This window comes from Oncorhynchus mykiss, chromosome 17, assembly GCF_057628025.1.
Source record: "Oncorhynchus mykiss isolate SJ-2025 chromosome 17, ASM5762802v1, whole genome shotgun sequence".
NCBI lineage: Eukaryota > Metazoa > Chordata > Actinopteri > Salmoniformes > Salmonidae > Oncorhynchus > Oncorhynchus mykiss.
Genome location: NC_143038.1, coordinates 60,805,377 through 60,829,627, shown reverse-complemented (window position 1 = coordinate 60,829,627; position 24,251 = coordinate 60,805,377). Strand labels below are relative to the sequence as shown.

General features: G+C 40.7%; 1 protein-coding gene across 3 annotated transcripts in view; it reads right to left on the bottom strand.

Annotated features, from left to right (window-relative positions):
• LOC110494607 (contactin-4) overlaps positions 1-24,251 on the bottom strand; it is a 115,250-nt gene that overhangs the window by 14,936 nt on the left and 76,063 nt on the right. For all 3 annotated transcript variants that reach the window (XR_016488049.1, XM_021569830.3, XM_036950698.2), the window contains 10 exons: positions 23,450-23,594; positions 18,610-18,736; positions 18,264-18,433; positions 17,007-17,102; positions 14,426-14,629; positions 12,041-12,143; positions 10,561-10,745; positions 8,899-9,041; positions 5,788-5,917; positions 5,281-5,431 (listed from right to left, as the gene is read on the bottom strand). Coding sequence is in view for 2 of the 3 variants with exons in the window: in XM_021569830.3 (XP_021425505.2) it covers positions 5,281-5,431; positions 5,788-5,917; positions 8,899-9,041; positions 10,561-10,745; positions 12,041-12,143; positions 14,426-14,629; positions 17,007-17,102; positions 18,264-18,433; positions 18,610-18,736; positions 23,450-23,504 (1,364 nt within the window). In the remaining variant the exon portion in view is untranslated. The remainder of the gene's footprint in view (positions 1-5,280; positions 5,432-5,787; positions 5,918-8,898; positions 9,042-10,560; positions 10,746-12,040; positions 12,144-14,425; positions 14,630-17,006; positions 17,103-18,263; positions 18,434-18,609; positions 18,737-23,449; positions 23,595-24,251) is intronic.

Here is a 24,251-nt window from a genome sequence, read left to right as displayed (position 1 = left end):
AAGGTGGTCATTATGGCCAAACAGTTCTATTTTGCAGTTGCAATCCTTAGACTGGCTTTTTATGGCGGTTTTGGAGCAGTGGCTTCTTCCTTGCTGAGCGACCTTTCAGGTTATGTCGATATAGGACTCGTTTTACTGTGGATATAGATACTTTTGTACCTGTTTCCTCCAGCATCTTCACAAGGTCATTTGCTGTTGTTCTGCAATTGATTTGCACTTTTCGCGCCAAAGTATGTTCATCTCTAGGAGACAGAACGCGTCTCCATCCTGAGCGGTATGACGGCTGCATGGTCCCATGGTGTTTATACTTGCTTACTATTGTTTGTACAGATGAACGTGGTACCTTCAGGCATTTGGAAATTGCTCCCATGGATGAACCAGACTTGTGGAGGGAAGATTTCTTTTGATTTTCCCATGATGTCAAGCAAAGAGGCACGGAGTTTGAAGTAAGGCCTTGAAATATCATCCACAGGTATACCTCCAATTGACTCAAATTATGTCAATTAGCCTGTCAGAAGCTTCTAAAGCCACGACATCATTTTCTGGAATTTTCCAAGCTGTTTAAAGGCACAGTTAACTTAGTGTATGTAAACTTCTGACCCACTGGAATTGTGATACAGTTAATTATATGTGAAATAATCTGTCTGTAAACAATTGTTAGAAAAACTACTTGTGTCATGCACAAATGAGATGTCAGAACCGACTTGCCAAAACTATAGTTTGTTAACAAGAAATTTGTGGAGTGGTTGAAAAACGAGTTCTAATGAGTCCAGCCTAAGTGTATGTAAACTTCAGACTTCAATTGTTTATTTGCAACATTTTCTCCATTGTTTGTAAAACTTCCACATCACAATCTAGATTAAAAAGTGGTTTACTTTATACAACGTAACAAAAGTAACCTCATAACAATGAAGTTGTTTCCATTCATTGTTTGCCAAATTCCACAAACATTGGGTTTTTAATGCTTGTACTTTATTTTAAAATATAACAAAATGTAACAAATGTAAACATGCATAAACAATGCTATGAACTCCTAGCTATCATGACACTCTGTTCCAGCAAATCAAAAACAAAAGCTGTGAACTGCAAGCTCAGAAATCAAACAATTTCACTGCAACTCTTAAAAATATGAATTCACTCAGGCTGAGCTGAGACCATGCCTGACATAGGGTGCTTTGGGCAGATTTATTGACAAAAATATCAAATATTGAGTGATGGAGGCGTGCTGAAAACATGGCCTGAGGGGCAATGAGCTGCAAAACAAATAAAACGTAAAGAACTATCTGCTGTAAGAAAGAAACGCTGTTCAATGCTGTGCATTTTCTATTCTCGTCCAGACGCACAGCCTGCATAATCACTTCTTTCTCTTTTTCCACATGACTGCCAAAGGAATATGATAACTAATCAATCGCTCTGCTCACATGTTGAGGCACGTCCACTGAGTTACGGAAAGACTATGGAAATGTGGCAGCACATATCGATTCAGGCCACAGCCTAAAAGCAGCAGTACCTCCAAGGCTCCTGTTCACCCTCCATCTGAATCAACCACACTACCCCAATTTAAGATGCAGAATTAGAGGGCGTGTGGGAGGAGTACACTAAACATTGTGCTGCTGGTGAGCTCCCTCTCTCTAATTTAAGGGGCTTCATTGGCATGCGAAACATATGTTTCCATTACCAAAGCAAGTGAAATAGATAATGAACAAAAGTGAAATAAACAATACAATATTAACAGTAAACATTACACAAAAGTTCCAAAAGAAAATACATTTCAAATGTTGTAATGATGTGCAAATAGTTCAAGTACAAAATGGAACATAAATATAGGTTGTATTTACAAATGGTGTTTGTTCTTCTTGTGGAAACAGGTTACACATATTTCTGCTGTGATTGCAAAAAATGTCCCCAATTGATATGTGAGTTTATCAAAACTGGATTTGTTTTTGTGGGTCTGTGTAATCTGAGGGAAATATGGGTCTCTAATATGGTCACACATTTGGCAGGAGTTTAGGAAGTGCAGCTCAGTTTCCACCTAATTTTGTCGGCAGTGTGCACATAGCCTCTTCTATTGAGAGCCAGGTCTGCCTACGGCGGCCTTTCTCAATAGCAAGACTATGCTGCTCACTGAATCTGTACATAGTCAAAGACTTTCTTAATTTTGGGTCAGTCATGGTGGTCAGGTATTCTGCCACTGTGTACTCTCTGTTTAGGGCCAAATAGCATTCTAGTTTGCTCTGTTTGTTTGTAAATTCTTTCCAATGTGTCAAGCAATTCTTTTTTAGTTTTCTCAAGATTTGGTTGGGTCTAATTGTGTTGCTGTCCTGGGGCTCTGTGGGGTCTGTTTGTGTTTGTGAACAGAGCCCCAGGACCAGCTTGCTTAGAGGGCTCTTCTCCAGGTTCATTTCTCTGTAGGTGATGGCTTTGTTATGGAAGATTTGGGAATCACTTATTTTTTGGTAGTTGTAGAATTTAAGGGCTCTTTTCTGGATTTTGATAATTAACGGGTATCGGCCTAATTCTGCTCTGCATACATTATTTGGTGTTTTACGTTGTACACAGAGGATATTTTCTGCATGCAGAGTCTCAATTTGGTGTTTGTCCAATTTTGTGTTTGCCACCTTGGTTGGTGAGCAGAATCCAGACCTCACAACCATAAAGGGCAATGAATTATATAACCGATTCAAGTATTTTTAGCCAGATCCTAATTGGTATGTTGAATTTTATGTTCCTTTTGATGGCATAGAAGGCCCTTCTTGCCTGGTTTCTCTGATCGTTCACAGCTTTGTGGAAGTTACCTGTGGCGCTGATGTTTAGGCTGAGTAATGTAAAGTGGCAAGAAAAAGTATGTTAACCCTTTGGAAATACCTTGATTTCTGCATAATTTGGTCATGAAATTTGATCTGATCTTTATTTAGGTCACAACAATAGACAAACAAAGTCTGCTTAAACTAATAACACACACATTTGACGTTTTCATGTCTTTACTGAACACACCATGTAAACATTCACAGTGCAGGGTGGGAAAAGTACGTGAAACATTGGATTCAATAACCTCAACCAAAAGTTTTCTGCAGTTGTGGATCAGACCTGCACAACGGCCAGGAGGAATTTTGGACCATTCCTCTTTACAAAACTGTTTCAGTTCGGCAATATTATTGGGATGTCTGGTGTGAACTGCTCTATTGAGGTCATGCCACAGCATCTCAATTGGGTTGAGGTCTGAACTCTGACTGGGACACTCCAGAAGGCATATTTTCTTCTGTTGAAGCCATTCTGTTGTTGATTTACTTCAGTGTTTTGGGTCATTGTCCTGTTGCATCAAGGCTTTTAGAGATACTTTTATAACCCTTTCCAGCTTAATGCAAGTCAACAATTGTTAGTCTTAGGTCTTCTGAGATGTCTTTTGTTCGAGGCATGGTTCACAACAGGAAATGCTTCTTGTGAATAGCAAACTCAAATTTTGTGAGTGTTTTTTATAGGGCAAGGTAGCGCTAACCGACATCTCCAATCTCGTTTCATTAATTGGACTCCAGGTTAGCTGACTCCTGACTCCAATTAGCTTTTGGAGAAGTCATTAGCCTATGGGTTCACATACTTTCACACTGTGAATGTTTAAATGATGTATTCAATATAGACAAGAAAAATACAATACTTTGTGTGTTATTAGTTTTAAGCACACTATGTTTGTCTATTGTTGTGACTTAGATGAAGATCAGATCAAATTTGATGACCAATTAATGCAGAAATCCAGGTAATTCCAAAGGTTTCACATAGTTTGTTTTTGCTCTCTCTCTCTCTCTTTCTCTCTCTCTCACACACACACACACACACACACACACACACACACACACACACACACACACACACACACACACACACACACACACACACACACACACACACACACACACACAGACAGAGAGAGAGAGAGAGGGTGGGCGGTAGTATCCTGGATATGTTATTCTCCAGCTCTTGGTCCACAGCCTGCTCTTGGCAGAGTCCTTCTCTCAGAGGACTGCAGTACAGTAATTTACTATAGTTTAGTGTAGCTGCAGCAGGGTTATGCAGCAGTTCCACTGTCCCCACAGACCTTCTGTGCTAAGACTAGTACCTCAAGTGAACTTGTCAGCTGTGAACCTGTGAGGCTGTGAGGCTTGCATGAGAGGTTACAAGGAATCATTTATAGCCATGGCTGAATACAAGCTTGAAAGACCAAGGTCATCATAATGAACATGAAAGTCCCTACCATAACTGTGAAGGTGTTGTATAGAACATCCCTGAATACAGAGATATACAGGCTTCTAGCAAGGTTCTGGACATCTATTGAACTACAGGCAAAAGAGAGAATGTTAGCAAAAAGCCCCCTCACCACGTCACCGTCCCCTTGATTAGAGGCACAAACAGCGTTGAGCCCAAGAGACTAGCAAGTTCCCAGGAGAAGGGCCCTTATACGCGATCAATAGCCATCAATGGCATGAGCAGCGATTGGTACTGTTATTGTGTCATTCCACCAATTCGGTGCCTTTTGAGAAAAATACTATAGTTAGTGCCAATTAAGTGCCAGATAAAGTAACAGGGTTGATCGTAACAGGGTTGATCGTAACAGGGTTGACGATTTCATCCAAAATCAGCCATAAATTCCCCTGTGACAGGGGGAATGGAAGCTTGTTGTGTGCAACAGGGAGATGCAATTGAATGCAAACTTCACCAAAAATGCAATTGTAAAACATTTATAGCTGTCTATCTATGGGTAACAGGGTTGATGTTGTGTTATGCTCGACACGCTCAGTTTTCCACCACAAAACACCAGCAAATGGCAAAAAAATTGTAGAACCAGCTCCCCTGCATTTACTCAATGATTGTTCAATGTTTCTAAAACAAAACTATTTTAAATTAAAAAAGGAATGTTTTAAACATATTAAAACGAGACTTCAGTTCACGTAACAGGGTTGACCTTAAAATGAGGGACAGACCTAAATGAATCACTATTTCTTTCATGTGATTCATCTTCAGAAATTACTTTTTAGCTAGGGCTTTACAGTGATGTCGAACCTTGGATACATTCTGGAATGAAGTCTTCCTAGAAGTGACACGGTTGACAGAGCTTTAGAAGGCCTTCATTCATATTAACATTTAGATGTATTAATTTCTCCATGTCGTCTGTACTGAAGGGAGATTCATTTAACATAACAGGCTTTTAAAATGCAATATTAGTGCACAATTTCTACCTCAAATACAAAAAGGCACTTATTTCATGGAACGACCCTATTGCGACTGTACCTCCTGCTGTCCTTCAGAAACTCTCCCCCTCTCCGCCAGGAGATGGAGGCCCTTGGGGACGCATGGGGACGGCACTCCATTATCACCTCCCCCCCTCTCTGGATCAGCATGGACTTCTTCACAAGACTCTTGGAGAAGTCAGGTGCAGAGGCTGCATGGGGAACAGAACAAACCCTGTTGAAACCATTCTGTTCTCTTTGACGAGGCAGTGGCACAGCAGCTAGCTACCGTATGTATGCATCAGCCAAACTGTCAAACGCATCATAGTCAATTATAAAAATGTAATTTCATGAAAAACCACTGGCTGTCTTTCTTTATCAAGTAATTATGTAAATGTGGCTAAAAACCATGGCTCAGCTGATATTCACTTTCTGTTAATTTCTACTGACAGCGTTAGTACATGTCTTAACCTTGCCGTGTTTCTGGCTTCAGCTTTTTAAAAGAAGACCAAACAAGACTAGACTAAAACAATACTACTACAGACTAGAGTCATCCAGACATACTTACCTACAACCTTGAGTTCAGCACTGGCATAGATGGCTCCATGTTCGTTCTCTGCCAGGCACTGGTACATCCCAGAGTCCAACAGGTTGATCCTGGATATGGCCAATCGTCCACCTTCTAAAAGTATCCTGTCCTGGTAACAAGAGAGATACACCCTCAATAACACATCTCAGTATAGGATGTGTGATGTGTGATAAAACTTATAAACTGAGTGGTTCAAGGCCTGAATGCTGATTGGCTGACAGCCGTGGTATATCACGGGTATGACAAAACATGTATTTTTACTGCTAAGATTACGTTGGTAGCCCGTTTATAATAGCAATACGGCACTTCGGGGGTTTGTGATATATCACCAATATACCACGGCTAAGGGCTGTGTCCAGGCACCATATACAATACCTCCTCGGGCCTTGTTGCTTAAATATACAGTACCAGTCAAAAGTTTGGACACCTACTCACTCAAGGGTTTTTCTTTATTTTTACCATTTTCTACATTGTAGAATAATAGTGAAGACATCAAAACTATGAAATGACACATATGGAATCATGTAGTAAGCAAAAACATGTTCAAGATTCTTCAAAGTAGCCACCCTTTGCCTTGATGACAGCTTTGCACACTCTTGGCATTCTCTCAACCAGCTTCACCTGGAATGCTTTTCCAAAAGTCTTGAAGGAGTTCCACACATATGCTGAGTACTTGTTGGCTGCTTTTCCTTCACTCTGCGGTCCAACTCATCTCAAACAATCTAAATTGGGTAGAGGTCAGGTGATTGTGGTGGCCAGGGCCCAGACTCACAAAACAATTCTTACGCAAAAACTTAAGCTGCTTAAGAAAAAAATAAGAAGAAGATAATTCGTAAGTGCAATTCCTCAACAATTTCTTAAGATTTAATGATTTTCTTACAAACACCTCAAATATCTTCCTACGTATCATCTTAAGATCTTTGTTGCTAGGCAAATGATTTAGCTAGCTAGCTAGCAATGGCAATCCTGTTAGCAAATTTCCAACTGAGATTACTATTCTAAAACGTGTTTTTGTGTTTTAAATAATAAATACTGACACTTTCAGATTAAGTTTGTGTGAATTAAACATGTTCAATTGCTTTCATGAGATTTTTCTCTCACTGTCCTGAGTTTAAGACAAGGGTTTAGCCATCTTGGAATTTAAAGAACATTTCCAATAAATACATTTTCAAGAATCTAACTTCTTCTTAACATTTTGGAGGAATAGCAACTTAGCTTAACTTTCTCCTTAAGTTTATAGTTAAGAAGACCTTTCTTCTTAACTGCCATTTTTCCTTAAGAAGGTTTGTGAATCTGGCCCCAGGTAATTCATGCAGCACTCCATCACTCTCCTTCTTAGTCAAATAGCCCGTAGACAGCCTGGAGGTGTGTTTTGGGACAATGTCCTTGTCACGCCCTGGTCGAAGTATTTTGTGTTTATCTTCATGTATTGGGAGTGGTTCTCAATCAGAGGCAGGTGTTTATCGTTGTCTCTGATTGGGAACCATATTTAGGCAGCCATATTCTTTGAGTTTGTCGTAGGTGATTGTCCTATGTGTCGTTGTTCCTGTCGCTGTGTTGTTCACCAGATAGGGCTGTTTCGGTTTTCGTTACGTTCTTTGTTTTGTAGTGTTTGTATCGATTCGTGTTTTACGTTTGTTTATTAAACATGGATCGCAATCTACACGCCGCATTTTGGTCCGACTCTCTTTCTCACCTAGAAAATCGTGACAGTCCTGTTGAAAAACAAATGATAGTCCCACTAAGCGCACACATGGAACACAGGGAACCACACATGCAGAGATCATACGTTCACCTACTCCGCATCTCACAAAGACACAGCGGTTGGAACAAAAATCTCAAATTTGGACTCAGACCAAAGGACAGATTTACACCGGTCTAATGTCCATTGCTCGTGTTTCTTGGCTCAAGCAAGTCTCTTCTTATTATTGGTGTCCTTTAGTAGTGGTTTCTTTGCAGCAATTCAACCATGAAGGCCTGATTCATGTAGTCTTCTCTGAACAGTTGTTGATGAGATGTGTCTGTTACATGAACTCCATTAAGCATTTATTTGTGCTGCAATTTCTGAGGCTGTTGACTCCAATTAACTTATCCTCTGCAGCAGAGGTAACTCTGGGTCTACCTTTCCTGTGGCAGTTATCATGAGAGCCAGTTTCATTATAGCACTTGAAAGTTCTTGAAATGTTCCTTAAAGTAATGATGGACTGTCAGAGCTTTTATCAAATAGGGCTCTCTTCTGTATACCACCCCTACCTTGTTACAACAAGAAGAAAATAAATTACACAAATTAACTAGAAACACCTGTTAATTGAAATGCATTCCAGGTGACTACCTCATGAAGCTGGTTGAGAGAATGCCAAGAGTGCGCAAAGCTGTCATCAAGGCAAAGGGTGGCTACTTTGAAGAATCTCAACTCAAATCTATTTTGATTTGTTTAACACTTTTTTGGTTACTACATCATGTGTCTTCACTATTACTCTACAATGCAGAAAATAGTAGAAATTAAGAAAGACCCTTGAATTAGTATAAGGGCCCAAACGTTTGAGTTTGACTGGTACTGCACACTGAGTATAGAAAACTTTAACATAGAATGACCAGGTAAATCCAGGCGAAAGCTATGATCCTCTATCGATGTCACGTGTTAAATCTACTTCAATCAGTGTATATGAAAGTGTGGAGACAGGTTAAAGAAGGATTTATAAGCAATTTAGAAAATATAGACATGGATTGAGTATGTGTGCCTTTCAGAGGGTGAATGGGCAAGACAAAATATTTAAGTGCCTTTGAACGGAGTATGCCAGGCGCAGCGGTTTGTGTTAAGAACTACAAGGCTGCTGGGTTTTTCACGCTCAAAAGTTTCCTGTGTGTATCAGTTTTATATGCCCTGTAATATCTCTGATGATTGTAATATCTCTGATGATTGTGTGTGACCTTTGCAGCAAACTTTGATGGGTAGAATTCTGAAATAAAAATTGGCTTAATGTTTGATCTCATGTCTTTGATCTGAGATGAAAAGGGGTCTTAAGATGGTTGGACTAGTTCTTAATGGGATTGCACAATTACACATTCAAATTCTGTAGTCATTCTCACCTCCAACACCAGGGGCTCCCCGTTCTTCAGCCATCTGTACACAGGTTTAGGTTTACCGCTCGCCCTACACTCCCACTGAAGATTAGCCTCGATAGCCATATGAGCATCTTTTAATGTCTGGACCCAGTGCAGATGTTCAACATCTGTAGAATAAATATCACAATTTAGTTTCAAAATGTCAGCATCTATATTGACAACTGGTCTTTATTGGTCTAAATCATTCAATAATTAATGGCACAAAGAATAGCTGTATGATAGAGCTGAAAGCTGCCCTAAGCTTGGGATGCAATTTGAATTTTTCTCTAAGGACCAACTGGGTTGTGGCAGTGTTCAAGTTGGCAAGACAACGACTTAGCCACTTCAGAATGACTAAACATAAAGGTTAATTGGTACACATTAATTCCAGATTATCCTGTCTTTATAATGCCCTTTCATAGAGTGAGCAAAATATTTTCCAGGCCTGACTTATGACCAAAATGTATTCATAATTTATGGACCAGATATTTTAATTAGACTTGATTAGCTAAACATTGACAAAGGACAGATAAAATCATTAGCATTCAAACAATGTGGTAGTTATTATTAGTTATATTTCATGTTAAGAATTTAAAGTTGAAAACAATGTATGGCTATTAATCAATTTATTATTATATTAAGAAGCAGCTACAAAGATGGGAAATAAAGTTAAACGTCCCAAAAAGTAATTCTGAATCCCATGTAAAATAGACTTTTGAGTGACTAAAATATCCCCCATAGTATTTGTTTTGTTTAGAAATGAGCAATATTTGAGATGATTTTTTTCTCTCTCATGGCTAACTACCAGGAAGTTGGAAAGACAGGCTGAGTGGCCAGGGAGCTTAAATTCATGATTTCTCCTTGAACGACAGCTCTTTGAAACGCCTATGTCAAGCAACTTGGATGCAGTGTTGCAGAAAAATAATCTCGAGCTAATTTGGTGATACACACAGCAAGTCAAACAACATCGACATCGCATCAATGATGTCAAAAATGTTTTATACATCTCCCTTTTGTCTCTTGTGATGTGGTTTACGGCTGATGGATGTGTTGACTTGAAAACTGCGTCGGAGTTTTGAACTACCCTCCCCCCAATTGTTTCATGCTGGCTGAAGACCTAGCTAGCCAGCAACTAGCTAACACCAGACACAGACGAAAGGGGACACATATTTGTCATAGATGAATAGGGTAAACTTTTAATTAGATTTGACACCCTATGGACACATTTTGACATCAGTAGAGTAGCTGTCTAGCTATATATAACCACGCTCTTCTGCAAACACGCCTTCTCCGTTGTTGGTTACAAGGCGGTACTTATTTAAATTAGGTACAAGAATATCATCTTACCACTGCTGTATTAAAATGAGAGGGTTAAGGTGATGTTACCATATCCCCTTAATAATCCCGCCTCCTGAATCTAAGTGTTTGACAGGGGGGTGGGGTCCAGTGACTTTATGATCACTTTATCAATGTAGAAGCAAAAGTCATTTTTCATACTTTGGTCATCATACTTTGATCTGGTTTCATCCAATTTCATGAAAAACATGATTTGGACTGTTCATAACCTTCTGTACAGTTCAGTTCATTATCACATATCACAAAAGCAACATACAATTGTTAATTTATATACATTGTGAGCGATCATACTCTGGAATATGAGTTGCCCCTTGGCGATGTTTTTTCCTCTGGAGTTCTCTGCAACACACTCATATGCACCAGCATCCTCCGGTCTGAAATATGGTATTTCCAGGACCCCATTGGAATGGTTGATTTTCATCTTGCCAGGGAGGGGATTCCCATCTGTTCTCCTCCATGTGATGGCAGGCACTGGGCTGGAGAGGTCAGGTAGTAAAGGTCACCACAGCCACATGCTTGATACTGACACATAGTATTAAGACATTACCTGCCAGACATAGATACAGTGCCTAGTGAAAGTCTACACTCCACTTGCAGTCTTCACATGTTGCTGCTTTACAGTCAGTTCTAAAAAAGGATTACATTAGATGTTTTCCCTACATATCTATACAACCTACTCTACATTTTCAAAGTGAAAGAAAGATAGAACATTTTCCAAATTAATAATAATTTTAAAAAATGAAATGTCTTGATGTCTTCCCACCCCAGAGTTAATACTTGGTGGAACCACCTTTGGCACCTGTGAATCATTTGAAATAATATTCTACTTTCGCAACTCTTAGGGGAATATACTGCATGTCCATTGTTTTTGTAAAAATGGCTCATGTTCAGTACATTGGGAATCATTGATAGACAGCAATATTCAAATTGTGTCTCTGATTTTCAAGCAGATTTAACTCAGAGATTAGACCACTCAGAAACACTCAACACCTGATGCTCCCTGTCACCAGCAGGGACTGGGGAGTATGTTAGGATCAAAATAAATATGCTAGCAGCAAAGCCCTGGTAAAACTGTTGAGGAAAACCTGCCACAGTCTTTTGAAAACCTAACCCTTGGATAGAGTTGTATTTTTCTGTGGGACAATTACACAAATTGTAATGCCAAAAACACACCAGAATGGCTTTCTAAGAGGTGTTGAGTGTTCCTGAATGGTCAAGTCACTGTTCTGACTTATGTCTGCTTAATTAAGAAATCACTGACAAGTTTCAAATATTGCTGTCCATCAATGATCCAACCAAATTTACTGAGCTTGAGCAATTTTGACAAGAACAATGGATAAGTTGTGCCAGGTTGGTAATCTTATTCAAAATTATTCACAGCTGTAATGGCTGCCAAAGGTGTTTCCATCAAGTATTAAGTCCGGGGTGTGAAGAAATGCGCAATCAAGACATCCTCATTTTGTATTTCTTAGTAATGTCTAAATGTGTCTATCATTTTTCATTCACTTTGAAAATGTGGAGCAGGTTGTGTAGATCAATAGGGAAAACAATACGTTTTTCCATGTAATTTGAAGGCAGTAAAATGTGACGACTGTGCAAGGGGTGTGTATACTTTCACTAACAACAGTATCTAACAGTGGTGTGTGCCATGGGATATGTGTGCCATCTCTGGCCATGACTAACAGAGTACATTCTCAGAATATTTCATTCCATATGCAGACTACGTGATGCTGCTACAGTGTTCTAGATAATGATCCCAGTTAAGACCTACTTTCCTAAGGCGAAGCATTCCAGTTTCACTGATGATCCTTTGGTGACATGAAGTCTTTCTGGGAACTGAACTTCGATCTTTGGCTCATACTCTGCCATTACAGCTGTGTGAGGTGAAAGAAAATCAAATTCATTCAAACCAAGTGAACATTGTGTACTATAATTCTAATTAAATGCAAGACCTGTGGCACAGGACAGGATGGTAGAGGGCAAGCCTGCATGTTGATATGCTTTAGAGCAATACTTTGTTCAGGGGTTGTATGACTTTGGATAACATCTCTGCTCCAGCTCAAATCTTAAGTGGCACACACTGTATAATCAGCAGTAATGAGGTTGAGGTGAATCTCCCTGTGCAGAAGTTTGTGTGCATGTGCGTTTGCATGCATGCATGTATGCATGCATGCATGCATGTATGTATGTGTGCGTGTGTGTATGTATGTATGTACAGTGGGGCAAAAAAGTATTTAGTCAGCCACCAATTGTGCAAGTTCTCCCACTTAAAAAGATGAGAGAGGCCTGTTATTTTCATCATAGGTACACTTCAACTATGACAGACAAAATGAGAAGAAAAAAAATCCAGAAAATCACATTGTAGGATTTTTTATGAATTTATTTGCAAATTATGGTGGAAAATAAGTATTTGGTCAATAACAACAGTTTATATCAATACTTTGTTATTTACCCTTTGTTGGCGATGACAGAGGTCAAACGTTTTCTGTAAGTCTTCACAAGGTTTTCACGCATTGTTGCTGGTATTTTGGCCCATTCCTCCATGCAGATCTCCTCTAAAGCAGTGATGTTTTGGGGCTGTTGCTGGCCAACACGGACGTTCAACTCCCTCCAAAGATTTTCTATGGGTTGAGATCTGGAGACTGGCTAGGCCACTCCAGGACCTTGAAATGCTTCTTACGAAGCCACTCCTTCATTGCCCGGGCGGTGTGTTTGGAATCCTTGTCATGCTGAAAGACCCAGCCATGTTTCATCTTCAATGCCCTTGCTGATGGAAGGAGGTTTTCACTCAAAATCTTACGATACATGGCCCCATTCATTCTTTCCTTTACACGGATCAGTCGTCCTGGTCCCTTTGCAGAAAAACAGCCCCAAAGCATGATGTTTCCACCCCCATGCTTCACAGTAGGTATGGTGTTCTTTGGATGCAACTCAGCATTCTTTGTCCTCCAAACACGACGAGTTGAGTTTTTACCAAAAAGTTTACCAATATTTTGGTTTCCTCTGAACATTTGACATTCTCCCAATCTTCTTCTGGATCATCCAAATGCTCTCTAGCAAACTTCAGATGGGCCTGGACATGTACTGGCTTAAGCAGGGGGACACGTCTGGCACTGCAGAATTTGAGTCCCTGATCATTTTGACCCCACGAGTTGAGATCTTGCGTGGAGCCCCAGATCGAGGGAGATTATCAGTGGTCTTGTATGTCTTCCATTTCCTAATAATTGCTCCCACAGTTGATTTCTTCAAACCAAGCTGCTTACCTATTGCAAATTCAGTCTTCCCAGCTTGGTGCAGGTCTACAATTTTGTTTCTGGTGTCCTTTGACAGCTCTTTGGTCTTGGCCATAGTGGAGTTTGGAGTGTGACTGTTTGAGGTTGTGGACAGGTGTCTTTTATATTGATAACAAGTTCAAACAGGTGCCATTAATACAGGTAACGAGTGGAGGACAGAGGAGCCTCTTAAAGAAGAAGTTACAGGTCTGTGAGAGCCAGAAATCTTGCTTGTTTGTAGGTGACCAAATACTTATTTTTCACCATAATTTGCAAATAAATGCATACAAAATCCTACAATGTGATTTTCTGGATTTTTTTTCTCATTTTGTCTGTCATAGTTGAAGTGTACCTATGATGAATATTACAGGCCTCTCTCATCTTTTTAAGTGGGAGAACTTACACAATTGGTGGCTGACTAAATAATTTTTTGCCCCACTGTATGTGTGTGTGTGTGTGTGTGTGTGTGTGCGTATCTGAGTATTGTAAGGGTGATGAGAAGGAGAAGGGATATCTATGGTGTCAGTGCTAATCTGTCTCAGGTCTCACACAGAATCCCCCCTGTTCAGATGAATACGCTCACTAAAAACATATGTATCTCAGAGACATGTAAATAACGTGTGTGTATGTATGTATGTATGTATGTGTGTGTGTGTGTGTGTGTGTGTGTGGCTGCACTCTGCATATGTAAATGTTTAAACGTTTCTTTTCATGCAGAGAAAGAGAGAGAGTTTCAGACCCACAGTATGAATACTGCTCAACCCACTCCTGAGCAGCAGAAAAACAAACAGATGACTGATTTTATCTCCTTAGCTTTCACTCCCCTCAACTGCACAGGCAAGTTCAGCGTGTAGGATAAGCAGGAGCCAGTGGAGCATGCTTACCGTCCCTGCGCAGCTCCACGGGGGTGGGCGAGCTGTAAACGGTGGCGTTGGTCATCATGTTCCTCACCACACACGTGTAGTTCCCCACATCGGAGGCCTCCACTTTGGCTATGTACAGGTTGCCTGTCCTCTGGGAGACGAAGCGGCGGGTATCCTGCAGCAGGAAACTTGGGCGTCCGTTGAAAACCCACGAGTATTTGATCTCTGCAGAGGAAGAGCACAGACAGTAACCGCATAGGATTGTGGGTATTGACAAAGGAAGAGATACATGTTCCAATGACATTCCAAAATCTGCCAGTGTGGTGAAACTAAGAATAGACAAGAGATCAGGTTACATTTGTGTACCTGTACTGTAGCTATAAAAAAGGTGGAGACACAGTAGCTGAGTACAGTTTTCAAATTATAATATCAATGAAACATTGCACTTAGTGTGAGGTGCCAGATATTCCCATATCAGATATGTGCAAACAGTTAATAATTCAATAATGCATCATTCAAATTGTTATGCTTAACATGGCTGAACTTTGCCCTTTTCACATCTCTAAGCATCCCAGAGAGTAAGCAGAGATTTGGATACGCTTTTGAATTACATGTTCAGTTAGCCTCACATATTAAGGGTCAGCATTAAGGGTCAGTACCACAGGCTTGTGCAGATCAAACAGAGGAGTAAGTTCAAAAACAATATCGAGAGAGAGAGAGAGAGAGAAAGAAAGAAAGATGAGAGAGATGAAAGAGAGAAAGAGAGATGACGAGACAGCGACCGAGTCAGAGGGAGAGACAGACAGACAGAGAGAGACAGAGACGGAGACAGAGCGAGAGAGAGAGAGAGGAGGAGAGGGGGCATGTAGCAGCGGGATCTGAAGAAAATAATGTGAAATTAAGAGCTTGTTATTAGAGGTGTGGGGGACAGGGAGGCTAGGATGGGCTGGGGTATTAAAGCCACTCCGTGATCAGAAACACATTACATCCTGCAGTCAGTCTTTTGACTGGACAGTAAAACATAGCATTGCTTCCTTCTGGCAAACAGTGAATTCAAATCATCAGTGGTTCTGCTTACGGGTTGTGGTCTCACAACAATAGATGACTCGCAGGCACATAATCTTATGTTCTCGGACAGAATTCAACTCTGAACACAGACTATTATAGACCACATAATACTGAACACAGACCGTTTTAGACCACATAACACTGATTGATCAAAGTTGCATCAAATTACATGTAATCTTTCTATGTATATAGGTAAATGGCAGAAAACAAAAAAACATGTTTGCTTGGATGTTGTCAGGTTCTAATCCTCAGAGTAAAAACTCTACGGAGACTAAGAAAGATTAACCAAGTTTATTCTTCCCAGAGGATCAATACAGCTGCATTAGACAATGATATTTCACAAGAGCACTGATATTTAACCCTTCCTCCCCAGCAGATGCATCTCTGTTGCTAGACAGAACCTTAGTGATATCTGTTCCTCCTCACTTCATCTGACCTCTACCCCAAAGTGCTCACTCCTCTTATCAATGCCTGCCACATGTGATGGCTTTCTCTGCACAACACGGACTATATACCTTCCTCCTACAGACAACCATTAACTTCTGGTGTAGACCCTCTAAACCTAAGCACTCAATATTTCAATAGGATACCTGCTAATTAAGTAAGTACACAGAATCCATCAATCTAAAATCCACAGCATTGTTTTCCAAAGCGTTGATTCTTTTAACAAACACTCTTATCGAAAGCAACTTACAGCAAGGAGTGCATACATTTCCAAACTGGCCCCCAGTGGGAATTGAACACACAACCCTGGCATTGCAAGCACCATGCTCAACCAACTGAGCCACACGGGACTTCCTTTCAAATCCACCTGAAGACAGCAGCACTGTGTAACAAAATCCAATAAAATGTGTGACAATGGTCTATCTGGAAAAAAAAGCTTGAAAATGTCAAATAAAGAGATGAAGGCATTTTGGGAAAAGGAGGGCAAATTGCAAAACGGTACAGTTCGAATCCCTTGTGGCCATTGATTCATTTAGAAACAGAGTTGAGAGTCTGCTAATCAGCACCACACAGACACGGAGCAGACTCACAGCTGTGCCACGGGATAACGCCCCCCCCCTCCCCGGACACACCAGCCACCAGGAGCCTTTATTACCCACATATACCCAGGCTACACTGAAAAAACCTGCCGCTAGGAAGTGGAGCACCGGAGGCTTTACAGATGACAGCATGGTCGCGGCTCACATGGGGGAAAGTCAGCTTGAGGCCATGACGTGTGAGGGTATGAACTATGGATGTGAAGGTATGAGTTTGGGGAGCGTTCACCTAGAGAAGTGGTGCTGCTACAGTCCAGTAGAAATGATAATAATAGCCAGTCCCACAGGAGAGGAAGAGAGAGGAAACAGGATATGAAAAGACTGAAAGACTAAGAGTAGTGAGAAGAAATAGAAGGCATGAGAACAAAAACATTTAACAGTGTCAGGGACAGATAGTGGGTATGACAGTAAGGAACAATAAGATGTGCAGGGCGTGACTGAGAGTGAAGCAGCATAGAGTCTGTGAGCTTTGAGGATACAAAGCATTATAGTACCTCCATTATGGGGTGGAGGGCCACACAGTAGCACCACTGCCTGGCCTTCTCTCACTGACACTGTGTTCCTGGGCTTTCTGCTGAAATTCTGTAGATCTGTGAGGAGACAAAGACAAAAGGGCTTTTATTAGTTTCAGACTTCTTTAGTACAACAGCCTCTACAGTGCAGTGATATTCTGGAGGACATTTTCATATTGAAGACCATTTTCCTCTCTATGCACTTTTATTATACCTCATCCACTTTAGTTCCCTGCTGATACCAACAGAGACGTGTGAACAGGGAGAGGCGTAAATGCGTAAATACCTTCCTCTAAACTGGATTTACAGATCACTTTCACTTTTCATTAAATGCTACTGCCTTATAAGGAAAAACAAACAGCACTAGGGACCACAAACCTTTGAAAATATCATCCAAATCCCAAGAGGGGACAGGCAAATATCACGAATAATAAAGTCATAACTCATCTCATCCAAGGCTTATCACCATTTAAATGAAAAGATCAAGTATGAACCCCCTACCTGCATGAATATAACAACCCCCTACCACCTGAGATTGGTTATAATTTCCCTAATGTAATGGGTTAGATTGGTTAATTAGCTAAGACTGGCAGTAAACCTGCATTGTAAAGTGAAACAATATAAATCAATGTTCTACTGACACATGAACAGCCAACCAGGTCTACCAATTAGAGATGGGACAACGATAAACAAGCAATCAGCAAAGAAGATCATCTCGGTGGACTTTTATAACTGGGTTACTCTTAGTATCATCTCCAGAGATGTGAATATGTTGATGGATTTTTAGGATAACTTTAGTCTAAAATGATCTATCTTTTCACAAGCTATAGAGGGAGTGAATTTCAACAGTGCATTTGAGTGAGAGGAAGAGAAAAGTAGCCTTCCGTTGTTGAAATGCTCCAGACGATGTGCTCCTCAGGGTGTAACATTAAGCCAGTGTTAAAACCAAGCTACGATTCAGACTTACACTAATCACTCATGGAGCTGCAGGCTTAGTGCATGTCAACATGGCAATTACCCCCAATAATGTCTCTTTTCAAATTAAACCACAGAATGAGAGCAAAAACACTTTTTGTGTTCGTAACCTGAATGATTCGCTTATGCTGTAGTCAATTGTATGTAAAATCACAGCAAATCGCGCCTTCATTCGATGAGAAACAGAATGTGTCTAAGAAGGAGTAGTGGTCTAAATTCACTTGAATTGTTGTTTGTATTAGATAGAGGACTAGATGTACTCACATGCAAACTGCACCTTGGCCTCCCTGCTGAGGATGGTTCCAAAGGTATTGGTAGCAATACACTGGTAAACCCCCCCATGATGTGTTGCATGAGGGTTATTGATCAACAGGTTTCCTTCAACCAGGTTATAGTTCAAATCCATGTCAATCTCTCTCCCATCAACCTTCCATCTGTAGAGCAACACACACAAACACAAGTATTCATCACTATCATGTTTCCATATAACTGATGCGGGAGTTTAGAAAATGGAGACAATATACACCAAAAGGATAAAAAAAGTATTCTCAGTTGAAGATAGAGGGGAAAAAGAGGAAAGGTATAAAAAGTTAAAGGGACAAACACCTACTTATAATATGGGGCTGGGTTCCCCTTTGCTTTACAATTGATGAACACCTTGTTGTCCTCAAACCTCAAGGGGAAAATGCTGTCACTTGGTTCTTGACTGAAGACGGGTCCATGGCGAGGGTTTCTCTCTGAGTGAAAGAGCACAACTGTTTTAGTTTTACCTTGCTGTTGACAACTATGCCTGAATGGTAAAAGCAATTCCCGAGGAGAATTACTGAGGCCAAATGATAAGTTGTATGAACCTAAACCCAATTATGTGCCAAATCGTTTCATTATACATACAGTAGTCTTAGGCAACAAGAATAGTGCCCACAGTGTTGACATGAGCGAGGACAAATACTACACTGACACAAGAGGCCAATTAACTGATTACATTCTCTACACCCTGTAGCTCTGCATGCATATTATGACTCTTCAGTTTACAGAACACACTGACATATCCTAGTGTTTTCCCTCTTTCCATTTGAATTCTAACCAACGTGCAGTCTGTTTTTGGCATACCCATGGCACGCATGGCAGCTCAGTCAGGTCTGTTGTTTTGGTAAGCTGTAGCCAACACACCAATTCAACAGAGTAATTACCCCATGTTAATCTAATTAACTCCACTGAAATGTAGCTATCATTCGCACAATGGTTAAAGTCCCTTCCAACAGAACTAACAGTCTTCACTATTCATACAGTAGGCTACAGTATCATTGTGTAGAGACATACAGTAGGCTACAGTATCCTGGTGTAGAGACATAAAGTAGGCTACAGTATCCCGGTGTAGAGACAAATAGTAGCCTACAGTATCCCGGTGTAGAGACAAAGTAGGCTACAGAATCGCGGTGTAGAGACATACAGTAGGCTACAGTATCCCGGTGCAGAGACATACAGTAGGCTACAGTATCCTGGTATAGAGACATACAGTAGGCTACAGTATCCTGGTGTAGAGACATACAGTAGGCTACAGTATCCTGGTGTAGAGACATAACGTAGTCTAGAGTATCCTAGTGTAGAGCCACACAGTAGGCTACAGTGTCCCGGTGTAGAGACACAGTAGGCTACAGTATCGCAGTGTAGAGACATACAGTAGGTTACAGTATCCCGGTGCTGAGACATACAGTGGCCTACAGTATTCCGGTGTAGAGACATACAATAGGGTACAGTATCCTGGTGTAGACACACACAGTAGGCTACAGTATCCTGGTGTATACACACACAGTAGGCTACAGTATCCCGGTGTAGAGACATACAGTAGCCTACAGTATCCTGGTGGAGAGACATACAGTAGGCTACAGTATCCTGGTGTAGAGACATAACGTAGTCTAGAATATCCTAGTGTAGAGCCATACAGTAGGCTACAGTATCCCGGTGTAGAGACAAACAGTAGCCTACAGTATCCCGGTGTAGAGACACAGTAGGCTACAGTATCGCAGTGTAGAGACATACAGTAGGCTACAGTATCCCGGTGTAGAGACATACAGTAGGCTACAGTATCCCGGTGTAGAGACATACAGTAGGTTACAGTATCCCGGTGCTGAGACATACAGTGGCCTACAGTATTCTGGTGTAGAGACATACAATAGGGTACAGTATCCTGGTGTAGACACACACAGTAGGCTACAGTATCCCGGTGTAGAGACATACAGTAGGCTACAGTATCCCGGTGTAGAGACATACAGTAGGCTACAGTATCCTGGAGTAGAGACATACAGTAGGCTACAGTATCCTGGTATAGAGACATACAGTAGGCTACAGTATACTGGTGTAGAGACATACAGTATGGCACAGTATCCTGGTGTTGAAACATAGAGTAGGGTACATTATCCTGGTGTAGAGACATACAGTAGGGTACAGTATCCTGGTGTAGAGACATACAGTAGGGTACACTATCCTGGAGTTGAGACATACAGTAGGGTACAGTATCCTCGTGTTGAGACATACAGTAGGGTGCACTATCCCGGTGTTGAGACATACAGTAGGGTACACTATCCTGGTGTTGAGACATACAGTAGGGTACACTATCCTGGTGTTGAGACATACAGTAGGGTACACTATCCTGGTGGCTTTTCACAGCTACAGTCACATTTTCTTATGTCCCCTTTGAAAATCACCTGTTTTTTTATTTTTTATTTAATATGGTCTCTAACCTTGACGACTAGGACAAAGAGAAGTAGTCCCTCCCGCATCATCACCCTAATGAGAGTTTGGGGGAGAAGCATCGCCTAAGGTGAAGGCCTCCTTTTTTTTACCAGCCTCGAAGGGAGGTGCTTCATTTCCCGATGTACTTTAAATGAAATAAATTAATGAACCTTTTATAGCTGGGCTATTCGACCTGGGAAAAGCTTCATGTAAGTTTGAGAGAAGTCACCCTGGCTGGCAGTCACCCTCCTCAAACTAAACATGCACACTGAATATCAATTATACATGCATGTATGTAAATGCAAGCTCAATGATGGGAAAATACATAAACTTTGACTTCTTAACATTCCATCACCCCCCCTCCTCATTCCGTCACCCCCTCCTCCACATTCCGTCACCCCCTCCTCCTCATTCCGTCACCCCCTCCTCCACATTCCGTCACCCCCTCCTCCTCATTCCGTCACCCCCTCCTCCTCATTCCGTCACCCCCTCCTCCTCATTCCGTCACCCCCTCCTCCTCATTCCGTCACCCCCTCCTCCTCATTCCGTCACCCCCTCCTCCTCATTCTGTCACCCCCCTCCACATTCCGTCACCCCCTCCTCATTTTCTTACCCTCTCCTCATTCTGTTACCTCGTCCTCATTCTCTGTTTCCCTTTCCGGGCTGCCTAGATCCATAGGTGTCCCTGAGAAAGTGCTGACTTAAGACAAAATGCTAAATCAATGGAGATGGAAGAATAGGAAACAACACAATGGCCACCTTCTCCATACACTGTATAAATGTAAATACATTTGTCTGATGACTTGTAAACATTTGGCTTGACTTCCATTTATATCTGTCAGGAATGCCTGTCAACTTCAAATCCCTCCTATTTCTGTAGATAGTTCATAATACGCTAACAGTATTATGACATAACTGTGTGGGAGATTCTCGGCTCTATTGAAACTCCAGAGCTCTGCCTTTACCAGGTCACTCAGGTGTATGGAATAGGAATTCAGGTTAGCAATTGGGACCTTACAGTTAGTTGTGTGTTGAGTGTTTTGGCAGAGGGCGAGATATAGAAGGATAAGGAAGTGTTAATCCCATTGTACAAGGAGATACAGTACCAGTAAAAAGTGAGACATATGACATGAGAAATACAACATATATTAGCAGCATAGAAACCATTGTGAGTTAATCACAAACTTTACAACTTTCACTTCAAGTTTGACACATGATAAAAAATAAAAAAAATTAACCAATGTTTAGAAACGGTATAATCTTTTCAAATTATATCATAAAAAAGACTGGTGGAGTTGTCACACATGCAGCTAACCAAAATATATGGAAATATCTGCTCTATCCAAAATTACAACTAACTAATTGCAGCATTACTGCAACAAATGGAAGGGGCAAGCGGAAGGAGGAGAAAGTAAGGAACTTTTGATTTAAGGACAAAAAAATTGACAGCTGTGCCATACAGATTGCATAACAGTTGGGAAGAGATTTTTGATGTACCGATTCCATGGCACATGGTTCATGAAATGACACCTAAAACAACGCCAGATTCAAAATTTAGTTTTTCAATTTAAATTATACAAAAATCTTGCAACCAATAGAATGTTATATATATGGAGATAACAACCATCCCAGCTCTGTAGATTTTGCTGTGAAGAGACAGAATCATTAGATAATTTGTTTTGGTACTGTCCATAACTAGCTTGATTTTGGTCGCAGGTTCAGGAATGGCTGAAGAATTTACCTTGAGCTAACTCTGCAAATAGCACTACTGAGTGATTTAAAAAGTCAGTCAATCGATCAGTTATATAACAATACTATTAGCAAAAATGTTTATCTTTAATTTACAATCTGTAGAAACTTTGAGAATAGAAAGGTTCAGAACTTTTGTGAAACACAACAGCACAGTAGAAAAAATATATGGAAATTGAAATCAAAACGGGATGGTCTTCAGAGATAGATTGGAGGGGTTGAGGAATTGGACTAAAAACAAACCTAAGATAACTAATGTAATATATACTGTGTCTGTAAAATATATATATAGTATGTCTAAGCTGGAAGTAGAAGCCTAAGTGTTGTTGTCCATTAGTTACTCCAATTCTAACCGATCGCTGCAGCTGTACATAGTCTATCGTTAAATAGCCCACCCAATTTACCTACCTCATCCCCATACTGTTTATATTTATTTACTTTTCTGCTCTTTTGCACACCAGTATCTCTACCTGTACATGACCACCTGATCATTTATCACTCCAGTGTTAATCTGCTAAATTGTAATTATTCGCCTTCCTCCTCATGCCTTTTGCACACAATGTATATAGACTCTTTTTTTTCTTTTTTTCTATTGGTCTTGTTATTGGTCTTGTTATGTTATTGACTTGTTAATTGTTTACTCCATGTGTAACTCTGTGTTGTCTGTTCACACTGCTATGCTTTATCTTGGCCAGGTCGCAGTTGTAAATGAGAACTTGTTCTCAACTAGCCTACCTGGTTAAATAAAGGTGAAATAAAAAAATAAAAAATAAAAAATATTATATATATATACACATACATATATCCACACACAATAATAATACCAGTGGTAAATCTCTAACAGCATGCATCCTGGGTGAGAATGGCATGATACTTTTTGAAGAGATAAGGAAAGGATAACACAGACATGCAAGAGATGAGTGTGCAGATCAGGTGTGGTATCAACGGCGACTTGGGGGCCATCTTACCAGCAAGGCAGACCTTGAGTGACAGAAGGATTAACAGTTCCCATGGCAACAACATCTTCAATTTCCAAGGTCAAAGATTTTCTTTTCTCCCATCCAATTGCCAGGGAGAGTAGAATATTTCCTGTGTAAACTCTGCTCCTTTTAGCTGTGGAAGGAGAAAAGATGAAATGGGCAATGCGGCAACAATCCTTTTGCAATATACACTGAGCCTGTTGAAAAATGCAACTGGAACTTGAGGAAAATCAGTGAGCCATTAACAATTCATTCATCTAATAAGCAGAGCCAAGAACCTGTGCCTGAGGGGCAGCTAGCAGCTTATCCATGGGAGATGATATTTGGTGTATACATTCTGCTGCTACAATATCTCCCCGGAGCACAAGTCAAGGGAGCGAGAAAAAAGATTCAAGGCTTACAGCAGCAACCGATGAGCAGCACAGCCCCCCTGCCAAAGGCAATGTTTAGATTTCTCTCAAACTATTGTTGGTTCAACACATTTACACTGAAAATAATGTGAAGCATATACAGATCTGCATGCATTTCTCTCCCCATATATCAGTGAAAAGGATGTGCTGGGGAGGTGTTCGATGTGAGACTTTTAAAGGGCAGGGAATAAGACAGTGTGGTGAGACATATTAAATTAAACAGCCCTCTATTGAGAGAACTAGAGAGAGCAATCCACATAGTGGAAAGGCATTCAATCCACTTCAAAACAGAGCGGACACAGACAGAGACGATATCCTCTATGAATCATGAGGGAACTGTTACTGCTGTGAATTCTATAAGCAAAGTCTTGCTGCTATAC